The following is a 20,795-nucleotide window of genomic DNA, read 5'->3' as shown; positions in this document are numbered from 1 at the left end:
GATGTAATTTTAATATGTCTGGTTATGTTTCCCTATCAATTTATTATAATTTATAACAAATAGTCTAATGATGCTTTTTAAATAAATGTAAATGTTTTATTGCTCTATTAAAAGTTAATTAGAATGTAAATGTTGGTTCTGATCAGAACACCACACACTGGACTCCTGCATGAAACAATGCTGCGATGTGATTGGCTGATGCATAAACCTTTACGTTCCTCTTATTCCACGTTAAGAAGTCAAAGTAAAACAGACATCACGAGTCACGACTGATCTCACACATGGAGATGTGAGAGAGAGGGACGCAAACTCAAACCAGCTCATCTCTAACTGAGGCTGCACAGGGGCCCGGGACAGGGGCCCGGGACAGGGGCCGCACACTGTTCACTCCAAAGTCTCACGTCAGAGGTTCTGGACGAGACGGCGCTCGTCCGGACCGGATCTCCGCCTCTTAGTGACCGGGGCACAGACGCCCCTCACCGGCCTCACCTGCAGCTAACACTACGGGGCTGGTGTAAATGTTAAGCTTATTATCTTTCATTCAGACATATTATTATGCGCGGGGCAGAGCTCTCGTCGCCTCCAGCCTGAGCGAACTAACGTGACAGAATCGTGTTGTTTCAAACAGCAGCATTAACCGTCTCTTTGTAAGTCGGTGTAATCCCTCATTCGTCCAGGCGTGTTCCATAGTAGAAAAAGCTTCAGTTGTAGTCATCTGGACTCAGTTTGAAAAAGTAGACGTTTCGACTCTCATCCAAGAGTCATTGTCAATAACAGAATTTAGGTCGAGAACTCCGATATTAATACTGTTCTGTGGTAAGACCCGCCCATTGGGAGGAGCCTTCCTGAAGTAGAAAGAGTTGTTGGTTTCAACAGAAACTCCCCCCTTGTATCTACCGAGCTAGCCTATTCAGAATCTTAATGGGCTATTAGAATCCTCTTTGTCTTTGTGAGACACTGGCTCAACCACCCTGAGTACCTGATTAGCATTTGAATTCCCTGGTCCTTTACCTTTCCAGGGGTTCAGTAACCCCTTATTACTTTTTCAAACTGAGTCCAGATGACTACAACTGAAGCTTTTTCTACTACGTCTCTTTGTAAGAGAAGTTCAATACCTGGAGAGTGTTGTTGAGTTTGCAGTTTCTTTACATCGTCAAGAAGTTTCTTCTTTCGTTTTTCGGCATCAGGGGGATATATTCCTCTGGACATGAGGACCACGTTCTGTTGTGTTTATGTTTTGCTCTCGAGCTCCTCGCGCACGATGAAGTTGACCAATCAGCGCAGGTTTGGTGTCTTGGTTGCCAGATTGTAATTACAAATAAATGCTGTTTGTGCGTTATGTTACCGCTGTGTGCGCTGCCGCGCCAGCATCGCTACTACACTAGTGGCGCACGCTGCGCTTGCACTTCGCATAAGACGGGTTGCCAGATTGGGGGCCCTTTTAACGCCTCGGGGCCCTACGCGGCTGCTTAGTTCGCTTATAGGCTGGGCCGGCCCTGCCCACCGCTCACCTGCAGCCGCGTGCGGTTCGTCCCCACGTTTCCGCGTGTCTAAGCGCATGCGCATGGATCTATCATAATATAGTTCCCTCAGTGTACGGGGCAAAATGAAGACGGAGAAAGACAGTTCGAGCTGACGCAGAAGTGGACAGAAATCTACGGGAGACGAGCGATGTGATGCGCTCTGTTGCGCTAATAAACAAACGCACGTGTGTGTTGTATCAGTCCGCACGGGGGAGTGCGCATGCGCACTTCCGCCTGCGTTCTCAAATCGCCGAAAAATCGTCCATTGCGCCTTTAAGACTGGTCAACATACTTTTTTCTTCCAGAAGGCTGTAGCACAAGTTAAAACTATTATATAAAAAACAGTGCTGTACATGGGTCTACTGAGAAGAGCTGTCTGTGCCCAGCTTAGGTGTAACAAGTAGAGCATATTAAAGAAGACATATCACGTTTTGTTTTATTAATATTGAGCTTCTTTTTTTTCTCATTGGAATTTGCAGTACAGCATAAGAAGCTGTTTTGGTGCAGCTTGGCAAACATCTAGTTCAAAACTGCAGAACTGAAAGGCCCTGCCTCTTCATAGCTGATTTTAGTATCAGACATTTTAACCCTACATGTAGTACACAGGGTAGTACATAGTCTGTTCAATAATTGCAAGGAAGTACAGAGCAGTGGGTGGAGATAGGAGATAGGTCAAAACAGATTTTCTGAGGATTCAAGAATCAAATGCAGGACAATGCAGGACTACTAAAGCAAGTATGACGCAATCAAAATATAATTCTGAGTCTAATGCCTAATGAGGGAACCTTGTTAAATGGAAAACCTCAACAGTCAATACCAATGCTAATATGTCCCTTTAAAGTCTATTCCCACGGCAGAGCATTGCAGCAGACTACATGAGCTCCTCTGGTGTGTGAACAGCTGGATTAACATCAGAGTGAAGCCAATCTTAGTGTTTGAAGAGTCTCAACCAGGAGTCATCCTTTATTTGTTCCCCTTTAATTTAATGACATCATAGTAGGCTATACTTTCACTATGTCATCCTCTCTCACTGTTGACAAAATAATAATAACGCCAATAAAGTTGTTGCGCTGGAACACGGTGTCCTAACCATCAGTGACAACGGAGTCGACTTACTCTCTGCATCAAACAGGAGTGAGACAGACTCGCACTTGTCACAGTTCTTCCTCTGAACACAGCTCTAATTCCCCGTCAGTGTCAGCTCCATGTGGGAGTGCTGTGTCTGGGCGGCTCCGCGGACCCATTTGTTGACTGTGCAGACCGCGACAGCTATTCCCCCATTTACTGCCTCCGCGCAGGCTGCAGATGGTGTCGGGAGTTAGAGGGAAAGTCTGTCTGACTCACTTTGATTTCGTCCTGTGTCCATAGACCATAGTCAGGACGACAGAGGAGGACTGTGCAGGCGCGGCAGAAAAAGACGCACTCTGGGATTGCGTTTGCGGCGTGTGGTTTTCACCGTGGGATTACTGGAAGAATTTGGGTGATTTGAGGAAGGTGAGTGTTTTGATGTTACTGTAGAGCCTTTTTCATTCACGTTTAAGCCTATAACACGAGCCCACAATGACAAGAGAGATGCTGTGGCAGGGTTCCGTGGCACCTGTGAGCGCTCTGTAGATCATGATACAGATACATGAAGACGACTTTAAATCTTCTTTGTTGGATAGATTATTGTTATAGTCAGTGTGGGAATAACAAATCACCTGTAAAATGATTAACATGAACAGTTTATAACCCCTAACAGATTGTGTACTATCATGAAATGTTGTCTCTATTGATCCAGTAGTAACTGTAATTAGGCTTATGCTCATTCAATGCTTCATTATAACCACATCCCAGAATCACAGGCCCCTAGTCTGACAGTAAATAGAGAAGTATTATTGTATTATCTGGATTAATGTTGCCCACATTGTGGTCCAGAATGCATGGTGGTTTCCAGCCACAAATGAACCAGAAAGCAGCCTCTCATCATTCACTCTTTGTCTTGTGAGTTAATGAAAAAGCTGCAATGAAAGATGGGGAAGTTAATACGCACAAGAGGAGGTAGAAGGCTGGACAGACTGTGACCACTCTGTGCCAGAAATGTCCCCAGTGCACGGGGCGCGCTGCTGGAAAGCCCAGGGATCAGGTTCCTCCTGTCAGCTGCTGTACCCAACGGTTCCAGGTTTAACTCACTCAGATCTGTGCATTTGAGTGGGATTATGTGGGTAAAACATCACTGAAACATAGATACTCTGTATAATATAAAACATAACTTTGACAAATATCCAAATTATGAAAGAACCTTGTAATCTACCAAAGCACTGGGATTACTCACATATCTCTTAAATAGATAATTATGTCTAATCTTGGGGCGGTTACTAAGCGTGTATTCATTACTTACTGTGGAGTGTAAGGCCAAAGCCCTTCCTCTTTCACATCCTTTTTTGCATTTAACCCAATAGGGCATGGGCTTTTCTTATCCTATGACTAAACCATCTTTGTGATGATGTAAGCATCCTATTTGTCTTTAACACATGTGGGTCACTGTGGCCTCGCTGTGGACAAGAAGACCACTATGGCTAGAAATGTGAAGTTCAAGTTTTCTCTGCATGTTGACTTCATCTAGACATGTACATGTGGAAGCAGAAACCAGATGGACCAAACTAACTTTCTCATCTCTCTTTGATCTTTACACACACATGAAGAGCTTTAGCATTATACGACCAGATGGATTCAATCAACTGTCAACATGCAGCTTGTATTTATGTCCACAACGTGAGCGAACAGCTACTCAGCAGGAAAGGCTTTTTGGTGCTTTTTTAAAGGATTTTTGGCCCCTGGGTTTTATTGGACAGGACCGATGAGAATGAAATGGGGGAGGACATGCAGTAAATAGTCAGAGTCAGGAATCAAACTCAACACTAAGGCCGGCTGCACATGGGGCCTGGCATACATGTGCTGCGCCTTAACCACTCCACCATCTATTGAGTATGTAATTATTCTCAAGCCCTCATAGATTAAGAGAGTTGTATCAAGAAGGGCTTAATTGTTGTGACAAAATCAATATCGACTGTTCTCGCCGTGGAACAATGAAGTGTCCGTCTTTATGTCCATGTTTTTCTGATGACCACTAAACCTGCTTGTTCATTGTATTACCAGTTGTTGTACTTTGACTTGTTGTGGTACAAATACTTCTAAATCACGGGTTTTCTCTGGTAAAATAGAAAGAATATACTGTGTGTTGGATTGAAAAAAATATTGTAAAATAGGGCTCAAGATTCTGCACAAAACTGAATAAAATGTGTGGGACAAATAGTAGATAATGTGGCTTGTCATGACTGCAGAGTAAATGTTTTTAATACTTTCCCAATAGTGATACTTCCACTCCAAGCATAGCTATGTTGAGGAAGTGATTTCCCAGTGTAGAGCTTACTTTTTCTGTGGATGAGCCTCAGTGGCCCCAATCTCATTCCCTGCAAATAGAGACATGTCAAACACTTCCTTGGGCTCTTTGTATCCTCAACATTTTCCCATATGGAAAGCAAACTGTAGCAGCACTGAAGTACTACTGATGCTGAGACCAAACTCCAGTGCATCCATTTATACTACGATTGCTGAGTTTAGTTTAGTTTTCATTAAAATTGAAGATACAGTTTGATAAAGAATCAGAATCAGAAAGGTTTTATTGCCATTGTCAGTGAACAGAATTCTCAAACATAGGAACTTGTCTTGGTGATTCGGTACAACACAAAAACAATGAACAATGAATACATTAAAAAATAAACAATATAAATCTGCTATGGGATAAAAATAACAATAGGCTATAAGATAAAAGATAAGCTTAATATGTACAACAAGACAAGACAGTGAATCATGACTATTACTGTGTACTGTAAGGATGATTTTTGCTGGATGCTTATTTTAGAGGCAGAAGCTTGAAGAAGTGAGACTTTGGCTTGCACACCTGCACACACAGGTGTTTTATGGGCTCTCCATGGAGGCTGCTAATGTGCTGAACAGGCAACTGGCTCTGGCTGAGGTTGTTAAGACTTTGCTGGAAACAGAGGTATCAGAAGGACACAGTATAAAGAAGGACAAAGTATATAATAATTATAATGTGTTGTTTTTGGTTTAAGAGTTTTTTAACACAGTGCATGTTATTGATGAAACATACATGAGTTACAAGCATGTGAACACGCCACAAACTCACATTCATACGTCAGTGTACTTTATTTCATTTGTTATGTAGAATTCAAATGTAATCATCTGTATTTTCAAAACAGCACCCAGACGATTGCCTTTAAATCCTTTTCTACTGGAGGAAAGGTGGATAAAGTGTCTTGCCCAAAGACACAACAGTAAACACAAAGCGAGGTATGAACTGCCATGTTTCGGGTTTGTGGATGAGCGAGAGGACATTGTCATTCATAATACTGGAGTATTTTGGACATATTTGAGCGGGAACAGGCATCAGGAAAACCATACAAACTTTGTGTAACCACAGTGGCTCAGGTACAGGACCTTGGCCCACAACAGATATATAGATAAAGATATATAGAACTTATATAACTTATAGATAAGACGTATTCATTGCTATGGCAGCGGTGCTCATTTTTCATCACTCACTCACTGTCAAAGCTGATTCCAGTATCGGTGTCTCCATAAACTTATCTTTATCCCTGCAGTTCCACTTAAGGTCATCTATCACTAATAAAAAGACTAAAACCTGTGAATGGTTTTAGTAAATGGTACAATACAGTTATTATCAGTCTGTGCATTGTTGCAGCCCTCAGTGACGATGAGGAATGCTGTAGGCCACATCTGGCCCTCATCTGGACCTGAGGCTTTGTGGACTCTGGTCATTCTCAGCAACGGCGATCTCAGAATGGAGTAAAGAGAAGTACTTTGTAAACTTCACTTACAGGTGCACTATGTAACTCTGTCTGTCTCCATAGAGATGTTGTTTAGTAGGGAATGTTCTACAATATAGCTATCTCCATGGAGACAAGCAGGTGACGCCATCCGGCCAAGTTACAGGTCAGATCTGTGGAGATGCAACCCAGCTCACAGGGTATTTTTGAGCAATAGGCAGTGGTTAGCGCTCTCACCTCACAGTGAGAACGCTGGACGGTGTGGGGTTTGCATGTTCTCCCTGTGTCTGCATAGGCTTCCTCTGGATGCTCTGATTTAGTGTGCTGGTGTATGAAGGAGAATGTGTTGTGAGGATTGTTTACAGCATGCATAACCTGTATCTTTAGTAACGTACACACTTAACTGAGTATGAAAGTTTAATGTCATAGTGCGTAATATTCAACACACAACAATAATGGAGGAAAGCAGATGACACAAGTTAGACAGTGTACCTGTACATCTGTTGTGAGTTAAGTGATGTGTGATAGAAATATCTGATTGACCAATGAGCAGGTATACAGCAAGAAACATGTTTTGGGATTGTTTCTTGTTACATTATAAACAAAGTAAATTGTAAAATATTTTTTTCTGAACTGTATTGTAATTGTGATTAGATTTGCAATAACATTTGACTGACGACATTGAATCCCATGAAGTTCATAACAGGTTTATAGATGTCTAAAATACAGGATAAAAAAATATTCTATTCAAATTCTATTCTGTTTTTTTACTGAAGACATTCTATTATTTAAATACTTTTTTAATTGCAATTTGATAACTGCGGTAAATTCATTTTGATTCACTTGCAATATATTGTGCAGCTACTCTGTGTTTGAGGTCGAGGCTCCACAGTCATCTTGCAGAGAAACTTTAGAAGTCAGAACTTCTCTCAAACTGTGCACAATGAGCTGTTTCTATAAGAATCAGCAGCACCAATATTCACACCTCCCCTTACAAAGGAGAGTTGAGTGATAGAGTCATTATTCATTTAACATTTTTGTTTTCATCTAAGAGATGAATATTGCTATTGCATTATTAAACTTTTTTACTGAATATTGCAGTTTCTAATTAGACAAATATGAACAATTTCCTGTTAAAAATCTAACTTACCATTCCTTTTATTCCAGATCCAAGTCCAGACGTGATTATGGATGAACAGTGTGTGCCCCCAGGCGGCCCCAATCCCAGCACAGGACAGTCCTGCACAGAAAGTCTGACCCGGGCCAGTGTGGTCAGGTGTGGCTGGCTCAAGAAACAAGGCGGCTTTGTAAAAACCTGGCACAGCCGCTGGTTCGTATTGAGAGGGAACCAGCTTTATTACTACAAAGATGAAGAGGAGACCAAAACACTGGTAAGATAACATTGCTTACATCAAAGCTCCCTGTTTGAACATTAGTGATGCGCTGGTCGACCTGTAACCAGGGTCAGAAGAAAAGTGGATGAGTATTAGACGTAAATGCATGCTCTCATCTCATGCACCTGAGGCCTACAAAGACGCTGGCTGAACTTGTCCTTGATAAGTTTCTCTTACACGGATAAACAAACTCATTATCTCTGGATAAGCAAGCCGTACTACAAAACAGGTTCACAACTCGCTCTGTAAACCCAAGATTTTCTCAATGAATATGAACACGGCCAGGGGGCGGGGTTAGCGTCAACCGACCAATCAGAACGATGGAGAAGGAAAGACCCGCGTTTATCACGATCGGAGGAAATAAGAGATCAGAGGAAACTCAGGCACTGCGTTCATATGGAGTCGACACCAGTCACAGCCACAAGAGTTACATCACAGAGAAAGTTGAGTTGAAATCTATTAATCGATATAAAAGACCCAAATGTGCTAAAGTCATGAAACATAGAACCTATGACAGATCTTAGATGGAACTAATGAAAGACTCTGAGTGTGACCCAAGCAGCATAGAAAGACGCACAGTCAAATGTGCACAAAACAGTGTATGTGATGTAACAGTGTTATTGAAGATGATGGGAATATTCCATCTATAAATCACCTGCAAAATGTCTGAGTGCAGCCTATTTAATGATCACTCCTTGTCTTTATAAATCTGTGTGCACTGATATAAAAGAATCTGCGCTGTCACTTATGCTTTTCCTCAGTTCGCTGAGCTCTTCTCGCTCCCTCACACCGGAGCCTTTTCGAGCCTTGCAACATTTGCTGACATCGACCTGAAGCAGGGCCGGCCCAGCCTATAAGCGAACTAAGCAGCCGCGTAGGGCCCCGAGGCTTTAAGAGGGCCCCCAATCTGGCAACCCGTCTTATGCGAAGTGCAAGCGCAGCGTGCGCCACTAGTGTAGTAGCGCTGCTGGCGCGGCAGCGCACACAGCGGTAACATATAACGCACAAACCGCATTTATTTGTAATGACAATCTGGCAACCAAGACACCAAACCTGCGCTGATTGGGCAACTTCATTGTGCGCGAGGAGCTCGAGAGCAAAACATAAACACAACACAACGTGGTCCTCATGTCCAGAGGAATATATCCCCCCGATGCCGAAAAACGAAAGAAGAAACTTCTTGACGATGTAAAGAAACTGCAAACTCAACAACACTCTCCAGGTATTGAACTTCTCTTACAAAGAGACGGTTAATGCTGCTGTTTGAAACAACACGATTCTGTCACGTTAGTTCGCTCAGGCTGGAGGCGACGAGAGCTCTGCCCCGCGCATAATAATATGTCTGAATGAAAGATAATAAGCTTCACATTTACACCAGCCCCGTAGTGTTAGCTGCAGGTGAGGCCGGGGAGGGGCGTCTGTGCCCCGGTCACTAAGAGGCGGAGATCCGGTCCGGACGAGCGCCGTCTCGTCCAGAACCTCTGACGTGAGACTTTGGAGTGAACAGTGTGCGGCCCCTGTCCCGGGCCCCTGTCCCGGGCCCCTGTGCAGCCTCAGTTAGAGATGAGCTGGTTTGAGTTTGCGTCCCTCTCTCTCACATCACCATGTGTGAGATCAGTCGTGACTCGTGATGTCTGTTTTACTTTGACTTCTTAACGTGGAATAAGAGGAACGTAAAGGTTTATGCACGTAAGGTCCATCAGCCAATCACATCGCAGCATTGTTTCATGCAGGAGTCCAGTGTTTGATGTTCAGATCAGAACAAACATTTACATTCTAATTAACTTTTAATAGAGCAATAAAACATTTACATTTATTTAAAAAGCATCATTAGACTATTTGTTATAAATTATAATAAATTGATAGTGAAACATAACCAGACATATTAAAATTACATCTGTTATAGAATAATACTATATATTTTTATATAAAAGTGGCAAAGTTGCAGAAACGCAGTCTCTTCACTATAGCTAGGTTTGGACCTTCACTTCTAGTTCTGTTCATTCTCTGGGAATAACATGTTTGCACTGTTTTATCAGTGTTAATTGTTAATCAAGCAATGCTTAAGCCATTTGTTTCATTTAATATAACTTGTTTTGTCACTTTGGCAAGAAGGAACAGTTGGGAGCAGTAAAAGATAAGTTAGTAAGGATAACTATTACTTTTACGTTTTCAGTTAAAATGAATCAATTTGACCATAATTATTTTTCATAGCCAATATTGTATTGAGTAATTAAGTACACTAATGTATTAATAACTGGCTTTAATCATTTTCTCCTGGCACAGTTTCATCACATCATCATTTTATAGCATTACAACCTCAACATTTTACTCTTACTTTAGCCGGCTGGACCACATTAAAATGCAGCAGAAGACACACAAAAGGTCTGAAAATCTCTGGGGGAGGGCCCCCAGACCCCCCCCCGTTCATTAATTTAAACTGCTAATGTGGCTGTCGACCCTTAACGCCCACAAATACACCCAAAAACATATCTGGGACGTGTGTTATTTGTACAGGGAGTAGAGGTGATGTCAGCGGAATACCAAGTTGCATTGTGGGATTTAAGTTATCAATATTTGAGCTTGTGAGGTTCTGAGAATAAACTAACTGGCAAACGGATGCCCTGGAGTTTTGGTGCGCTTTGTTTGCGTTGAAGAAAGTTCCCATATGTGAATTGTTCACTGACAATAGCAATAAAACTGATTCTGATGACGTGGTGAGGGGCCCCCAAATATGTTTTCGCTTAGGGCCCCCTGAAGGCTTGGGCCGGCCCTGACCTGAAGTCAACTCTCCTGAAACGCCTGGCTTTTATATTAACGTTAAATGTATAAATGATTCAGTTGTAGTCATCTGGACACTAGAATCACATTCAAGAGTCATTCTGAATCTGCAGCTCTAGTCTGAGAACTCGGATATTTATCCTACACTGAGTTGGCTCTGCCCACCGGGCAGGACATCCTGATAATAGCCTGATAAATGTTTTTGTGTGTGATTATACTGTATTCTGCCCTGATAGAAAGTGAACCTCCTTTGTAATACCACTGAACCAGGGTCAACCCTGAATTTACCTTGCTGACCCTCTAATCCAGCTTCACAGTACAGGCTTCAGTTCTGAAAGTGTCTTTATAAAAGCAAAACAATATGGTAATAGAATGACCCGTGGCAACTGAAACAAATCCATATTTGATTTGACTTACGTGTCATGTTTTCTATCATTGTATGGATTTATAGTAGACACTGTTTTTGTTTCATGACTATCGGTATTTAAAAACCTGCCATTAAAGTTGTCTCTTATGCCTGTAACTAGGCACCATGTACAGAGAATGTTACACGCCAGCCAACAGAAGAGACACACTGACTATCCCAAACAAAGAAAGCTGTCACACAATACTTAGGATAGATAAGTCTTTGTACAAGGATCTCTAAAAGGCTTCTTGCCTCTCTTCAGGGTTGCCAAATTTCATCAACAAAATTACAGATTGAACATATGGACATTACAGAGACAGACTGCCCTCCAGACAGAATAACCCTGCCTTAGTCATGGCTTTATTACTAAATTCCTTTATACTCATACCTCCTTCAGGAACTGTTGGAAATGTGTTGAAACATTTTTTCTGCTCATCTATCTATGTGTTTTTCTGTGGCTAGTTTTCCAGAAGTGTTATGTGAAATCCAAGCTGAAAGTAATGACTCTTTACTTATTTTACATTTACACACTCATGCAAAGATTGTAGCTTTTAGATCCATGTGGTCTACTTGTTAAACACAGATAACATACTTTAAGTGTGCGGAATATAAATGGTGAATCACCTATAAGAGCGAAAGATCAGAGCCGAGTCAATGAACACATTTGTTTTTTGAAGGTCAAATGAACAGGAAAAGAAAGTTCCTGCTGTATGTGGAGCAGTGAAGTGCACCTCAGCGTGCAGCCATATTTAGTGGAGCTATTAATTACTGCTCTAACACACAGTGAAGTCTCCATTTGTTACCTGTCACATATGCAGCCTGCTTTCTCCATGGAAACAAGAACATATGTTGCCCTGGTAACGTCAGGAGCAACAAAATGCTTCTTTAGTTCAAGTTAATGGTCCTTTAGTTCAAGTTATGTGTGAATGTTACAAACCGCAGTGTTGTTGTTGTTGTTGTTGTTGTTGTTGTTGTTGTTGTTGTTGTTGTTGACCTGGGCCACTAATACTTCATCGTAAGTATTCTTTTCACCTGTTTCAGACCCACACATTGTACTTGACCATGTTGTAGTTGCTCCCGAGAGCTGCTGTGCATCTTGTGTCCTTAAAGTCAAGCCAAAACTTTGGAGCGACTTATGGAATCTTAGGAATGACAGCCTGATAAAGGTGACAGGTCAACCAAAAGTATGCGCGGGTATGGCACGTGTGGGCTCGCGTCAACATGCCATCTGCGTGTCCTAACTGGTCTGTGGAGATGTTGGATGGCACACACCTACACACACATCAACTGTGGCTATGTTATTCACAAAGTCAGCATTCAGTGTGCGGGTAATTGTATGGAAATTATTGTAATTCAAACCATTCTTTGAATAGTATCTTTTGCATATTTTCATTGACGTAATGTGTCAATGGATGTTTTATAGATACATTTTTATTTATAAATCATGTATTATGTATCGTGTTGTGTTACAAAAGCACTTGCATTTGATTTGAAAAGTGGACAATGGTAAGAGCAAGCCAAAGTAAGTTATACATTGAATATTAATACCACAAAGGGTTTGAGTCTTATGAAACATTCACAAGATGTGAGTGAAAACATGAATAATTCAGAGTGAAGTAAACAGACTTTGACCTTGGTGTCTGAGTTTGTGACGATGTTTCTCAGAACAGTTCAGTGAGAGGCTTTAATGTCCGAAGGGAAACTATAGTGTTTGTCATATTCACATCCCTTCAAACATTTTGCATAGATGTGAACTACTTTTATCACACACAAATTATCATGTTGTTGATGGCACTTTTTACATCAAGGTTATGCTCAATCTGTGCACTTAAAGGTGGGGATAGTTGTTAGATCCCTAAATCCATAAAAGCAGTGTAACAATAGCAACTGTTGAAGGGAGACGCTTGTGTAATAAAACATCATTGATGGATGGAAACGTTCTTATGTGAATTAGGGAACAGCTGCAGTAAGATCTTGCAGTTTGCTCAAACATTCTGTTGTGTGACACAAATCACTCTGAATTGTGTGTGCAGGTGCGCCTCTGCTCTGGAAAACATTATGGATTTCAACATTCTTGAGTGATAGGATGTATTGGATTTATCAGTATTATTAGATTATTACAGTGAATACAGTGACTGAGAATCATTATATGGTATCTTGACAGTACAGATCCTAAAACCTACCATCAAAGAATACTTTATAGAATTGTAAAGAATTATTATCCTTCTATGTTTAAGTCATGAGCTTTGTGTTAAAGAATAAGTTGTGTTATTGTGCCATGTACCGAAGATGATCTCACACTCCTTTAAAATAAAACTCAGAAAACACCCCACAATACCCACTCTCCCCCAGAGTCTGGTGTGCTGATTTGTAGCTAAATATAAGTGTGGTTTGGTGTGTCTGCAGAAAACAGTGCTCCACCAGGAATAGTGTTACTGTGGAAAGAACATTTACACCAGTGTTTTTACAACATAGAGAGGTAACTCAGTTACTTTTTTATGTTGTAAAACTTGTTGATGTCCTATAATCTTTATGACCAAGTGCTGCGTTTGATCCCTGTTTTAAAGGGGTCTATGTGGACGTGTGTCATGGGACCTCCAGTCTGGTTGTGTCTCAGTCTATTTAAGTGGCGGCTCACTCAGCGGGACAGAGTAACTCCCTCTGATGCTGCTCCCTTGCACTTCCTCAATCACCACGGCACACACTGTTTTCATCAACAACACAAGTCCTAACTAGTGTCTGGCACTGAGCTGAAATAGTCTAGGGACCAGTGGTTCTGCAACTGGTTGGCCTCAATCAAGGGACTTGAATTGAGTTCTATTAATTCTGAGGCACAAAAAATTATCCCACATAAGTTTTCTTGGGTATTTTTATATAAGTTCCTCTTTTTTTGGAGCATCAACCTGGAGCCATTTATTCCCAACGAGAAATGTACTTAATGCAGAAACCTGTGGTTGGCTCAGTAAGAAGAGAAAGCTTTAAGCTCTTATAACATCCAACTATTGTTGTCACAAACACAACTTTCAAACCCACTTTATGAGGGAAATTATGATACCACACTGGTTTAAAAATACAATGTTTTTCAGTTATTTCTTTGCGTTGGACTCCATCACATTCAATATGTCATTTCATTACATCTTCTAATTCTCTATTTTTCCAGGGAACTATTTCCTTAGCTGGAAACAAGGTAACAGAGCATCCTAGCAGCGGAGACGACGGAGGGAAATTTCTGTTTGAGGTCGTTCCAGGTAAGTTTGACAAAAACAACAACACAAATATATGGAATATATATGTAAATGGATCTGCATTTGCAAACTTTTGTTCCATTGACAAACTAACCAAATTTAGACTTGGTTAAAACAAATTTCAAATGCAGTGCAGAAATGAATTGGGCGATGTGTGTAAGTTACCGTATGAGTATTCATGAAATATGCTTGCTCATGCACAGTGAAAAGTGCTATAGTCATTAAAGTCACTCTGCACCTGTGTCCCAAGTGTTTTTAGCCCCATTTTATGTCTTTACATTGCACATGCTCATTATGACACGTGGCTTGTTAGCAGATGTGCGTAAACAGTACACTTATACTCAGGGCCGGCCCAGCCTATAAGCGAACTAAGCAGCCGCGTAGGGCCCCGAGGCGTTAAGAGGGCCCCCAATCTGGTAACCCGTCTTATGCGAAGTGCAAGCGCACACAGCGGTAACATATAACGCACAAACCGCATTTATTTGTAATGACAATCTGGCAACCAAGACACCAAACCTGCGCTGATTGGTCAACTTCATTGTGCGCGAGGAGCTCGAGAGCAAAACATAAACACAACACAACGTGGTCCTCATGTCCAGAGGAATATATCCCCCCGATGCCGAAAAACGAAAGAAGAAACTTCTTGACGATGTAAAGAAACTGCAAACTCAACAACACTCTCCAGGTATTGAACTTCTCTTACAAAGAGACGGTTAATGCTGCTGTTTGAAACAACACGATTCTGTCACGTTAGTTCGCTCAGGCTGGAGGCGACGAGAGCTCTGCCCCGCGCATAATAATATGTCTGAATGAAAGATAATAAGCTTCACATTTACACCAGCCCGGTAGTGTGAGCTGCAGGTGAGGCCGGTGAGGGGCGTCTGTGCCCCGGTCACTAAGAGGCGGAGATCCGGTCCGGACGAGCGCCGTCTCGTCCAGAACCTCTGACGTGAGACTTTGGAGTGAACAGTGTGCGGCCCCTGTCCCGGGCCCCTGTCCCGGGCCCCTGTGCAGCCTCAGTTAGAGATGAGCTGGTTTGAGTTTGCGTCCCTCTCTCACATCACCATGTGTGAGATCAGTCGTGACTCGTGATGTCTGTTTTACTTTGACTTCTTAACGTGGAATAAGAGGAACGTAAAGGTTTATGCATCAGCCAATCACATCGCAGCATTGTTTCATGCAGGAGTCCAGTGTGTGGTGTTCTGATCAGAACAAACATTTATATTGTAATTAACTTTTAATAGAGCAATAAAACATTTACATTTATTTAAAAAGCATCATTAGACTATTTGTTATAAATTATAATAAATTGATAGTGAAAAATGACCAGACATATTAAAATTACGTCTGTTATAGAATAATACTATATATTTTTATATAAAAGTGGCAAAGTTGCAGAAACGCAGTCTCTTCACTATAGCGAGGTTTGGACCTTCACTTCTAGTTCTGTTCATTCTCTGGGAATAACATGTTTGCACTGTTTTATCAGTGTTAATTGTTAATCAAGCAATGCTTATGCCATTTGTTTAATTTAATATAACTTGTTTTGTCACTTTGGCAAGAAGGAACAGTTGGGAGCAGTAAAAGATAAATTATTAAGGATAACTATTACTTTTACGTTTTCAGTTAAAATGAATCAATTTGACCATAATTATTTTTCATAGCCAATATTGTATTGAGTAATTAAGTACACTAATGTATTAATAACTGGCTTTAATCATTTTCTCCTGGCACAGTTTCATCACATCATCATTTTATAGCATTACAACCTCAACATTTTACTCTTACTTTAGCCGGTTGGACCACATTAAAATGCAGCAGAAGACCCAAAAAAGGTCTGACCCCCCCTGTTCATTAATTTAAACTGCTAATGTGGCTGTCGACCCTTAACGCCCACAAATACACCCAAAAACATATCTGGGACGTGTGTTATTTGTACAGGGAGTAGAGGTGATGTCAGCGGAATACCAAGTTGCATTGTGGGATTTAAGTTATCAATATTTGAGCTTGTGAGGTGCTGAGAATAAACTAACTGGCAAACAGATGCCCTGGAGTTTTGGTGCGCTTTGTTTGCGTTGAAGAAAGTTCCCACATGTGAATTGTTCACTGACAATGGCAATAAAACTGATTCTGATGACGTGGTGAGGGGCCCCCAAATATGTTTTCGCTTAGGGCCCCCTGAAGGCTTGGGCCGGCCCTGCTTATACTTCAAGCTCATAATGCCACAAGATTGTTGGCGCTCTGGATAGTGATCCTGTAATATTTATTCATTTTTAATTTACCACCAATTTGCAAACAACATAGGTTAGGTTACATTTAGGGCTGCAGAACAAACTGAACTAAAATTGTAATTTGAGTTGGCGCAATTATTAAATCTCAAAGCTTCCAGTTTGTTTTAAATAATAGAATGTCCTCCTGTAGTTTAGACGTCTATTCACCTTATTCCACACAACATAATCCTCCTTCTGGTTGTATTAATTAAAATAAGGCTGCCGACCACGAGAGAAAATAAAATCATTTTCAGTCTTTCTTTAAAATCTAATCTAATCATAATACTTACTGTCATTAAACAGCTGAAGAGTGCAATAAACACATTCATAATTTGCCATGAAACCAATGTTATTACTGCAAATAGTTCATTGTGAACTATAATATGATAAGATACACAAAATATGGAAGCATTCTGAACAACATGTAGGCTTATGTCTATTTGATTGTCAAAATCTCATCTTGTCTTCATCTTTTGGACCCAGTTTTGTTTCATAATGTCTTGTGCCCATGTTTTTAGTGCTTTGGCCTAAAGACATAATGCTCACCCTCATTTAGTTTCAGGGACCAACGTTTATTTTGACCCAGACTTTTGAGCGGAAGTTACATCTTGTTATGTTTGTGCATGTTCACCTGCCTTAGCTGCTCGCAAATGAACACAGATTGGCCCCTGTTGGTTTTAACGTCAATGCAAAAGTGACTTCCTCCTCAATGCCGGACCCTCGCCCTTAGACTGCTGGAAAACAGAAAAAGCTGCAAATAAAGAGGCCTTAGAGAAGCAGAGAGAGTGAACGAAAAGGGAAAAAGCCAGCACATATATTCCATTGGTCTAAATGAGGCACAGCACTGTGACAGTCACTGGCACACGCACAGGAAGCCGTACAGAAAAGGCCCTCCACTGTCTTCATGTTCTCGGAGATGATGAGTAACTCTTTAGTAGGAACATCATTTCAACTGCCCAGGGTTCAAACGAGGGCACCTCAAATATCCCACATTCACAACGTCAGTTCAGACCAAAGAACAATAGTAAATCTTTACCTCAACAAACAATGAGGAACAATGTTAAGAAAATATGTGACCCTTCTGTCATTGGTATGAGCTGAATGGTGATAAATGCATCCATCTCTTTTCTTTGTTTCTTTGACTTAAAAGTGTAAAGTTAAAATAATAGGGGGTGGTTTGTCTTGCTCTTGTAACCTTGTGTTTTTAAATCTATTGCAAAGCTCATATATTAAATGGAAGTTGTAGTTAAGTTCACAAAATTATAATAATAGTAATTTGCACTATATAATATACTTAATGTCAATAACATTTGCAGACGTGTTTTTGTCATCAAGGCTCAGATAAATAAATTGTACAAAGACACAATAAAAATAAATGGTCATTGATTTTAAGTTTAACCTTTAGTTTATATGAATATTCCTTGTAAGTTTACCTGTTAAAACTGCCTTTGTGAAAACTGCCTGACCCCGACTGGAAAAGAGTGGTGGTCCGAGAAGGGCATGTCCACCACACTTGTTTAGACTAGAATCATGCTTTTTATGTCTGGCTGTAACAAAAACACTAAAGAAAGGCCATTGTTATGATTACTAAACCAAAAGAGATTTCCCTGACACTGGCAGGTTAAACTGCCATTGATTTATGGGACTTTAAAAATTCAGTACAAAATAGAATTTATTTTATTTTATTCATTTTTATTCTCAACACTTTTTCTATACTTTTCATGGCCGACATCCAACCAACATCATAACATCCTTGTTTTTATCTGATGTTTTTGAGTCCTCTGGAATGTCAGTTTAGGGGATTATAGTAGAGCCTTTATGTCATATGGCATGAATATGTTCTTGACAATAAATATTGTTTTAAATATGTTCTTCTCATGGCTTATTAGTTCTTTCTTAAAATACAAAAATCAAACATATAGGTACTAATCAGCAATGGATGGATTTTGTGTTTCTTTTCTGTTTGTTCCCAAATTTCTTGTAAACACCAGTATAAAAGAGTCACTTTATGAAGTGGGATTAGGATAATATTTCATCCACTTCCCTTGGGTCACTATTACTTCATTCAGACAGACACGTTCCTGCTGTTAACAATCACATGGAAATACAACTGCATTATAAGATATTATAAGGTATTTGATGCAAAACTGCACTTGAACTGTTTTTTAATGCTTGAATGCTGAAATGTTAAAGAATCCTGTGAATGGTGATCTTTTACTGACCCCTTGTGGCTTGCGTTGATTTTGATAACTGTTTTTGACACCATATTTTAGGAGCTCTGAATTGTGTTGATATGTAATATCTATATCCAAAACAGTAGCTTGTGTTATCAAAATGTAACCATATCATAATGACCACCAAAGAGCCATATTTATATATATACTTTAGTATTGTGTTACAACTTCTCTTTCTAAAAGATGACCTGGCTTATTGACCCATTTCACTATAAAACGGTCCCAGGAATTACATGGGAGACACTGCCCCCTTGTGGAAAATTGAAACAATTACATATAAAAACACCACTTTAAAGGAGCACTATGTAACTTTTCTGGTAGAGGATAAGATACCTGCTTTTTCACAGATATGCTGTTACTTTGCCTGGAATGTTATAAGATACAGCTTTAAACATATCTATCTTGCATTCATTGAATTATGGGTGTTTTATTTTCTAATACTTTGAAAAACAAGCATTCTTACTGTGAGCAGGGGCCATCGCTCCACAGATCGGACCTGTAACTTGTCACCTGCGTCATTTCAAATGATATAGATGAATGATAGAATATATACATGATGAAGATAATGATGATTTAATGTCATACTATGAAACAGGAATAACATATCCATGAAGTCAAGTAGAAAACACATAGTGCAGCTAAGAGATAAGATAAGTTGGGGAAAAGTCTGTTGGGGAAAGTGTAGTGGGCATGCCCATAGTTTCCCCACTCTATTGGTTAAAGTAAGATTGTAAAATAAAGTTTACAACGTGTCGTGACTGGATTATTTGACCCCTGTGATCCCCAAAAATGACTTGTCATGGAGCTTGAATATAAATGTTTCCAGGGCAAAGTTAAATAAACCATTACTAGAAAAAGGCCAACAAGGAAATGTTGCTCTCAATGTGAAATTTGTGCAGGACTTAAGTTGGTTTATAAATGTTGGAGTCTGAAGAGTGAGTTTAAAGCCACACATGTATAGATCTGTAACGAGAAGGCAGGTGGGCATGTAGTATAAACTGGAATGTCAACCCTCTGAAGCTTCATGTGATGACTGAATGATGGATAGATGAGTTAAATGAAGCTAGTATGTGAGGGGGCAATAGTTGGGGGCAACTAATTAGTGCACTTGTTCTTGAGGGCCATATAGCCAGTTCTCAATTTGGTCCCGGGACATGAGCATTTATCATCAAAGACGCTCTGGTGAAGTAATTGATGAAGCATATTAATCTGGCTCGCTGACATTTCAGTGTCACAAAGTAAGGAGGGGTTTTCAGAGGGGGCCATCACTCATACAAGGGCCTGACAACGCCGACTGCTGTGTGCACCGTGAGCAAATCAGCACTTGATTAAACCTATAGCTTCAGTGACAAGTCAAATCAGGATGGAAATGGAAAGGAACACAAACTGTGTAAGCTGTGCAGGTTGCTCTGGTGCAGTTTGTACAGTATCAAGCACAGGGCTTGGTTTGCTGTCAGGGTTCAAGCAATGCAGTCTGTGTACAAATGTTTAAAGGCCCAATATATAAACTTCATAAATTTATATAAGAATTAACCAGAAATGTTACACATGGTAAGCATTTCTGAACTGGGGCTGTCCAGCAGATACAACTGTAAATGCTTTTATCAGTAACTTCTTTACTCTTTACTAATACATTTCATATCACAAAATGTATATTTTGCTTCTCTGGATCTCATTGTGTTTGCATTTTAAGTCATAGATTAAAAAGATAACATCGATTTTTCAGTTTTGGTTATGGAAAGTTCTAGTCTGTCATGGCAAAGCATGTACCTGTGTGTAAAAGGCAGAATTAACAGCTTTTTAAACAGAGGAACTCTAAAGCTTGCATTGTTCTTTTATAAAATATAAAATAATAAAACAATTTTAGTGTACAAATTGTACCATCAAGTTTGAGACTCAGCTTTTAAATGTTTAAACTAAATACATGGTGTCATTTGGTAAGTTCCATTGTGTTCTCTGGTGAAATGTCCGGTTTGGAGGATGTTTGTGTTTGAGGTTTGCTTTTCCTCGCTCACTATTGAATGTTTGACTTTGAAACCAAATCAGGCTCATTTTTCTTTGTGCTTCACTCTGAACGTTGGGCACAGTTCTG

The 20,795-nt window shown here is 40.3% G+C and overlaps 1 protein-coding gene across 1 annotated transcript in view; it reads left to right on the top strand.

Annotated features, from left to right (window-relative positions):
- The first annotated feature begins 7,544 nt into the window (after positions 1–7,544).
- The window catches only part of arhgap24 (Rho GTPase activating protein 24), a 29,501-nt gene continuing 16,250 nt past the window's right edge, over positions 7,545–20,795 (top strand). The window contains exons 1-2 of the mRNA XM_072454772.1: positions 7,545–7,764; positions 14,115–14,202. Of these exons, the coding sequence (XP_072310873.1) occupies positions 7,561–7,764; positions 14,115–14,202 (292 nt within the window). The 5' untranslated portion in view covers positions 7,545–7,560. The remainder of the gene's footprint in view (positions 7,765–14,114; positions 14,203–20,795) is intronic.

This window comes from Eucyclogobius newberryi, unplaced genomic scaffold, assembly GCF_026437365.1.
Source record: "Eucyclogobius newberryi isolate DKJ021-1_F unplaced genomic scaffold, fEucNew1.0.hap1 SCAF_2, whole genome shotgun sequence".
In the NCBI taxonomy this organism is placed as follows: Eukaryota; Metazoa; Chordata; class Actinopteri; order Gobiiformes; family Gobiidae; genus Eucyclogobius; species Eucyclogobius newberryi.
The sequence above is the reverse complement of the archived record's forward strand: the minus strand, read 5'-3'. Positions and strand labels throughout refer to the sequence as shown.